This window comes from Triticum aestivum, chromosome 7D (genome assembly GCF_018294505.1).
Source record: "Triticum aestivum cultivar Chinese Spring chromosome 7D, IWGSC CS RefSeq v2.1, whole genome shotgun sequence".
NCBI classification, from domain to species: domain Eukaryota; kingdom Viridiplantae; phylum Streptophyta; class Magnoliopsida; order Poales; family Poaceae; genus Triticum; species Triticum aestivum.
Genome location: NC_057814.1, coordinates 23,820,409 through 23,827,622, shown reverse-complemented (window position 1 = coordinate 23,827,622; position 7,214 = coordinate 23,820,409). Strand labels below are relative to the sequence as shown.

At 49.1% G+C, this 7,214-nt stretch overlaps 1 protein-coding gene across 1 annotated transcript; it reads right to left on the bottom strand.

The window, feature by feature from the left end:
- Nucleotides 1-3,372: 3,372 nt before the first annotated feature.
- Nucleotides 3,373-5,241, bottom strand: LOC123169660 (uncharacterized). The gene is made up of 2 exons (XM_044587536.1): nucleotides 4,855-5,241; nucleotides 3,373-4,397 (listed from the first exon to the last, which is right to left on the bottom strand). Exon 2 carries the CDS (start codon nucleotides 4,379-4,381, stop codon nucleotides 3,584-3,586), a length of 798 nt encoding a protein of 265 aa, XP_044443471.1. The 5' UTR covers nucleotides 4,382-4,397; nucleotides 4,855-5,241; the 3' UTR covers nucleotides 3,373-3,583.
- Nucleotides 5,242-7,214: the final 1,973 nt, after the last annotated feature.

The window sequence follows — 7,214 nt, the reverse complement described above, 5'->3', positions numbered from 1 at the left end:
TACGATGTGAAGGCACCACTCTTCTAGCTCTTTGGTGAGCTTCTTGGAATCCCGACAGTGCGGCACATACGAGCCATGGCTAGGGGATAGGGTCCCTCTTTGGTGATAGAGAAGGAAGATGTTGTGTTCCCTCCCTTCATAGGTGTCCATGGAGCTAGGTCCATCTTAGACGGTCGGCTATATGCCGCTTTGCTGCTCTGTTCTTGATTTCTATGATCCTAGTGTGGAATAATCGGCTTCTAGCAAGTTGTAATTTTATTTTCATTTCACTACCTGCTTGTGGTGGAGGCTGTAGTTGTGTTTATTCCCTATTGTACCACTTTAGCCGTTGTATTCAGGTCCCTTTGTCCTAATTCTTGGTCCGTTGATGATTTTGTTAATTCAAAATCGGGTTCTTCGCGAGGCTTCTGATAAAAAAAAGTGAGTGAAGTGATCGAAAGGTCGACCGAGAAGTGCACAACGGCCTCGTCTCTAATAGAAGAAACCAGTGAGAGAAAAGTATAGGTCAATAGATCTTCTCACGACGTGGCGTTTTGCTTTGTGGTTGGTGATTAGTCTTGGTGGCCATTTGTTCAAGTAGGGATAGTGTGGTGGCGACTGCATTCCTGTGTCGGACATATGTCCTCGGGATCCACTGTTGCAAAGAAGTTTGCTCCAGTGTCGGCGTGGATCTTGGGAAGTAGTGCAAGAGCGGGTGCAGATAGTGGTCTGTGTTGGCGGCATCTGAAAGAGGACGTATCGTCTGTTGGGATCATGGTTGGTGGCTGACAGATATGGTTTTCTCCTCCAACATCATAGCTCAAGCAACTCCTAATCATGCTAGGAAAACTTAGCTATTTATTGTGAAAATGACTGGTCATGCAAAAGAATGGGTTCAGCTATCGAAACATGTAACAGTTAAATCATTGTTGTCTAATGCAATAACAGAGAGCAAGAGCGAAGAGAGTGGGATTTGTATCAGAATGATCAAGGCAATTTTCTTTCCTGGCAGATCGACAATGGAAAAATGCTCCTTCGGTGGATACTCGAACCTACCCTCAAGAACAGATCGTACCACGGAGAACAACACCGAAGAAGGCAATCAATACACAACGAATGCAACAAATATGATGCATGATCATGACATGACAAAATGCTAGTGTTTGAGCTAATGTTATTAGCTACACGTTTAGTTGAAGTTCATTTGAATCAAAGATTCAAATTCAAATTGCAAAAGAAGCATTTAAGATGCTCTTTACTTGATTTGACGAGATCATCAGGTATAATTTGTTCTAACATGCATGAAAATGATACAGATGGAAATATTGGATTTTTTATGATCATTTTTCATATATAACTTATTTTGATCTGATGTGTAGATTATTTTCTATGAATTTTAGAAGTGTGGGATATTTTCTAGAATTTCCTAAATTGTTTCTGAAATAAGAAAAATCAGAAAAACTTATGTGACGTCAGCACAGCTCAGCAAAAGTGGCTGACCAGCGAGCCTAGTCAACTGCTGACTGCACCAGTCAAACCTGACATGTGGGACCTGGGTGTTAGTGTCACAGTGCTTAGTTTGATTTAATTCCCGTCAGCATCACCGGAGTTAAGCCGGCGGCTACCACAGATCGCGGCGGTGACGCTCGGAATCGAGCTGTAGGACCACGGTTTCGAGCCGCTTCTCCTCTGGCGAGCCTGGGAGAGGGCTGCCGCTATTGCAGCACTGCCCGGCTTGCCGGCGTGGCGTAGAAGGCTGAGGCCAAGTTTGCCTGTGCTGAACCAGGAGGAAGGTTCAGACTTCAGTGGCTTGTCCATTTCGTACCAGTTTTCAGATCCATGTGGGGGCCCTGCTAGGGTTTTGCGCTCTCATATCTGAAGCCAACATCAGAGAAAATTCAGTTGAGCATGATCATTACTTAGTCATAGTGTTATCCAGGCATGAAAGTAGAGATGAAATAACAGAGACAAAGGTTCAACTATTGCTTCCCTATACGTGATATAAGCACAAACAAACAACAAAATAGCTCAACAACTTGTATCAGAAGAGCCTCAAAGCTAAACGGTAACAGGGCATCAAGAACATAAAAGCAGAATACCTGGGGTCATCTACATCAACCCTCGTCTTATCAGACTGTACAACTGTTGGTTCTGAATGATTGCTATCACCTATCAGGTAATACGGGATGAAGATCAGCTGAAGCTACTGCTGCATTGATTCCTGAAAATTACGGGTAACATCAGAGAATCAGTTATTTCCCAGAACAAAGAACAGAGAGTAAAACCGGGACAGGGCACCCTGACACTAGGAATGCCAGAACACACACAAAAAAAAACAGAAATCCAGGCAATATTGTAGGTTTTCCTCTGCACGCTAGCAGAATTATGGTGGAAAATCTACAATTAACTAGTTCACCAGTCATTAGCTGGTCGGGGAACTTTGCTAAAAAAAGGGGCTAGCCGAGAGACCATATCAGCACAATCAACACTGAGGTAAAGGTTGAAGTGCTGAACTTTCTAGGGTTCCTACCATGCAATGCACAAAGTGTTAAAAAAATTGTTTGGAGGTTGGTTTGTGATTTGGATGGGGTGAGGAAGAAGAACTAACACTTGGGGTTCGTATCTGACATGATTCTCGAGGTCAAGATAGGCATTTCAGCACAAAAGGAATACACTATTTTGAGGGTTGGCACCAAAATAGCTGGCGGTAGTCGCAAATAAGGGCAACGTTTCATCAATGGATGCACCTATGTGAATTATTGTGTGTGTGTGCTATGTGAATTAATAATTTCAAAACAGTTTTTTTGGAAACAATAATATTAAACTTGTTTGAATTATTGTGTGTGTGTGTGTGTACCTATGTGAATTAATTTGAGCTTATTTGAATTATTTGAAAATAGTCATCTTATTGGTTGTTTTAATTCAGTGCTGAAAATAGTTGTCTTTTGAAGTTTCATCAGTAGTACACTTCTCAGTTTCAAAATCAAAATTGCTACACAAAATGTAAAAATGAGCACAAGATGACGATCTAGAATAATTATTCCAATAATCATAATCGTTCCAATAATCATCTCAATAGTTGAAAGCATTAATTCACACAGCCCTAATAAATTTACACACTGATTGGACAAGCAATAGGCCTAAAACTTTGGATAGCTGAAAAAGCTCACAGCATCTAATGTTTTGACCAAAACTCTGTCAACATTCCAAGTGCATTCAACATTCAGTTTTGACAAAGAAACAGGGGAGCAGGTGGACCGCCGCCGCACCGTCGAGGGCTTCTGAATCTGGGTGGATTGGCGTTTCTGAATCTCAAGTTACTGTCAGCAACACACTGCATCAACAGAAACACTGAAGACTGACAGAGAAAACAGACTACAGCAGAAAAAGATGTTGCAATCGAGATTTCAGATTTATAGATCCTCTAAACCAATTTCAGCAGTGCGATTTATAAATTGAATTCTATCTCAGGGAAGGGAATAATGGAAGACTTCTTCTCATGACTACATCAGCTACTGATCTTTGACATGTTTCCAAGAAACTAAGAATACTGGGAATCAACAGAATATATCGATTGATTCTGAGGATTTGCGCCGGCCCGCGCTCAGTCGCCGCCGCCCGGCCGCCTCCAGATCAGGTACAGGGCGAGGGCGATCACCCCTATCGCGGGCGCGCACACGACGATGTCCTGTAGGCTGGGGAGCGCCTGGGCAGCCGCACCCGCTGTCGCGGCTGTGATGGAAGAAGAAGGGCCGTCAGCCCGGGCCCTGGCGGCGAAGGCGAGGAGCGTGGAGCAGTCGAGGCTCTGCACGCCGCTCGTCTGGAACTTGCCGGCGAGCATCTGCCTGACTGCGGGTGGCAGCTCCAGGCCGGAGCGCAGAGCCGACTGCACGCCGCTCGTCTGGAACTTGCCGGCGAGCATCTGCCTGACTGCGGGTGGCAGCTCCAGGCCGGAGCGCAGAGCCGACTGCACCCCTGGGGCGATCACCTTGCCGCGCAGCAGCGCCTGAACGGCCGGCTCCATCTGGGGGCCGAGCCGACCGAGGAGGCTGGGCGCCACCCTGGCGAGGACGACGTCGTCGACGAAGGGGGGGAGATGGCGAAGCTGTGGACGACGCAGCAGCAGCGGGGCGTGGTCGATGCAGACAGCCGCTCTATCGACCAGCAGCTCCCCCTGACGCGGGTCTGCCACCTCGTCCGGCCGCGCCGGAGTCGGAGTGGATGGAGGCGCCTCGAGAAGCCCCTTGAGGCCCTCCGCCCCAGCCTTGACGGCGGCCTTGAGCCGCGTCTTGGCCTCCTCGCGCGCCAGCTCGCGGAGCACGCTTTTGGCGAGCTCCGCGGCCTCCTCCTTGAGGAGAGGCCAGGCCATCAGGGCCAACTCCCAGAGCAAGTCTTTGGCCATCTGCCGTGCGTCCGGCCTGAAACACCAAAAACATTGTCAGAAAGATTTTCCCCGACCCCGATGAACAAACGCAAGAATTTCAATCCCCGGCCGGTGTTCTGCCGGTGTGAACTAGGAACGCTCCCTGCAAGAACTTAGTACCAAGCAAAGATTCTACCCTACCCAGCGAGGCTAACCAATCAATCCTATCCTGCAAGAAACCACGACGATTCGCCCAGTATTCGACAGAAAAACAGAGGAGTTCGTGTCAGGAACACGAACCCATCCCGCCGATCTGCTACTTTTCGCCGACCAACTGCCTAGATTGGCACCTACCAATAATCACCCAAATGCAACAACTTACGCTCGTGCTCGAATTGCAAGAAACGCCTGTCGAAATCTACCGAGAAATTGCAAGAATCTGCGGCCGCCGAGAGAGGGGAGCGCAGAAACGATCATGGCAGAGACGGGAGGGCGGAGAGGAAAAGGCGTACCTCTTCTTCTTTGGCCGTCGGCGCGAGGCTCGCCCGCCCGCCGCTCGTTCCTCGGCGCGAGGCTTGCCGGTGATCCCGCCCGCCCGCCGCTCCCGACGCTCGGCTCCTCGCCGCGGTTGTGGTCGGCGCCGGGCTCGCGCGGTCTCGGCCGCGCTGCGAGCTGTGCGCCGGTCTCGCCGGTGGATGGGGTGGGGTTGATTGGAGGGGAGGGGAGGGGAGGCGAGGGTTTCGTCGCCGGTAGGAAGTGGGGATTGGGCACGGAGCGCGGAGGAGGGGAGGGGAGGGGAGCTGCGCCTGCGCCTGCGCTTATGTAGGCAGCCGCCCGGAACAGAGGAACAGGGCAGGGGTGCCCACGGCTAGCTATCGCGTTTGAAGTTGAAAATTACGGATTTGGGTCCTCCTAATCTTTGACGCATAACGATTTGGTACCCATTTAGCTACAGTTCAGTTGATTGATCCGACTTTGGGGTCAGTCGACATTCGTGGGGGTGGGGGTGGTGGGGGGCGCAGCGATGGGGCGGTGGCGTGGGAACTCGCCGGAGAAAAGGCTCGGCACGGGGGGCCTAGAGGGATGACCGGGGCGGCGGCGGACCGGCGGTGGGGAGTGGTTCCGGGGAAGGCGGGGCGGCGCGGCCGGCGGGGGCCGGCGGTTTGACCGGTGGTGGCTGGCGGCTCAAGGGCTGGAGGTTGAAGAAGCAATCTAGGCCTTTGATTTCGAATCCAATGGCCCAGAAATCGACCGACCTCAACTGAAAAAGTCAGTCGACTGACGTGTAGCCTCACTCATTTGGTACCGCAGCTCGAGAAGCGCTCCAATTCAGTTCTTATACATGAAAACCAACCAACCGTCCACCGTCACCAACGGATGGGAGATCATGGTCGATGACTGGGCCGACACCGATCCGGTCAAGGTCTCCATCGCTCGCGAGATCACCGCCCAGTTGAAGAGCCTGCCTGCCATTGCACGTGAATCACGCGTGGGGCTTGCTCAAGCAGTTCAGGGCAGATGAGAAGGCTCGTGTGTTTCCGGACTGCAAGGGCGTGCCCGTGGTTGCCGTTTGTCGTGTGGTGCATGCTCGAGTCACGGTTCCGCGATGCTGCCCAGCGCACTCACTCGTGCATGTACCGCCCGCGCAGCCGGTGCAGCAAGCGGCCCCTCATAACAGATCCAGAGGCAGAGCATGTATAGCATGTTCAAGTTGTTGTGCCACATCGATCGACCCCAACTACCTCACCATCTCCCGCAATAAGACGGCAGCAGGTATGCGTGTGGTCGTCATTGAGGAGGAGGAGGAGCAGGATGCTTCACCTGATGTGCAGGTCGTGGCTGTTATCACATGTCATAAGGAGGCACCCATTGATGTGGAGGAGCTGGTAGAGACGGTTCTTCCCGTGAAGACCGAGAAGGAGCCACGGGAGGAGGAGGAGGAGCAGGAGCCACGAGAGGAGGAGGACCTGTAGAGGGCGAAGAAGAAGAAGAAGAAGAAGAAGAAGAAGAAGAAGAAGAAGAAGAAGAAGAAGAAGAGGGCATTCAAGATGCATGCTCGGCGCCACTCTGCACGCCTGAGTGCCAGCCACTCCCTCGCCGTTCCGCCCGACTGAACTGCAGAAGTTACAGTTTACTAAAGAAAATATGCAGTTAGCAGTAGCAGTTAATTTATATTTGTATGCAAGTTCGAACTACCTATGATGTGAGTGTCAGTCTACCAATGAAGAAAGCATGAACTACCTATGATGCATATATGAGTGAACTATCTATGTTTTGGTAGTTGGCAACATCTGTATTGTCTGAACTTTAACTATTTATGTTTTGTTTTGGCAACATCTACCTATGAAGAAATTCCAGACATTGTTTTAACAACTGTTTTATCTCAATTTTAACAATTTTGGCAACATCTATATTTGTCAGTTTTGGACACTGTTTTGGCAATTGGCTTTATGTTTCTATGTCAGTTATCATTCATTTTTTTGGCAACACCTATTGGGCAAGCACATTTAGATCAATTTTTGGCAACATCCATGTTTGTAAAAATGCATTCAGTCACAGATACATTCAGATAGTGATACTGAATTTAAACACAACATAAATTCAGCTGCATTCAGACTTATCTCAGCCGCATTCAAATAGTGATACATTCAACTACATTCAGTCTTATTCCATTGAGATGATGAGGAAATGAAGTTAGACACAACATAAGTTCATTAGGTGCATTACATAACGTAACATAAGACTTGTTGTTCTTCTGGTGCAATATATTCATCAGGTGCATTACACCACAAGTTTTCTCTCGAGTTTTGCTATATATTCTCAGTCATTAATTAAAATAGTAGAATATAATGCAATCAGAAAAAAATATTAA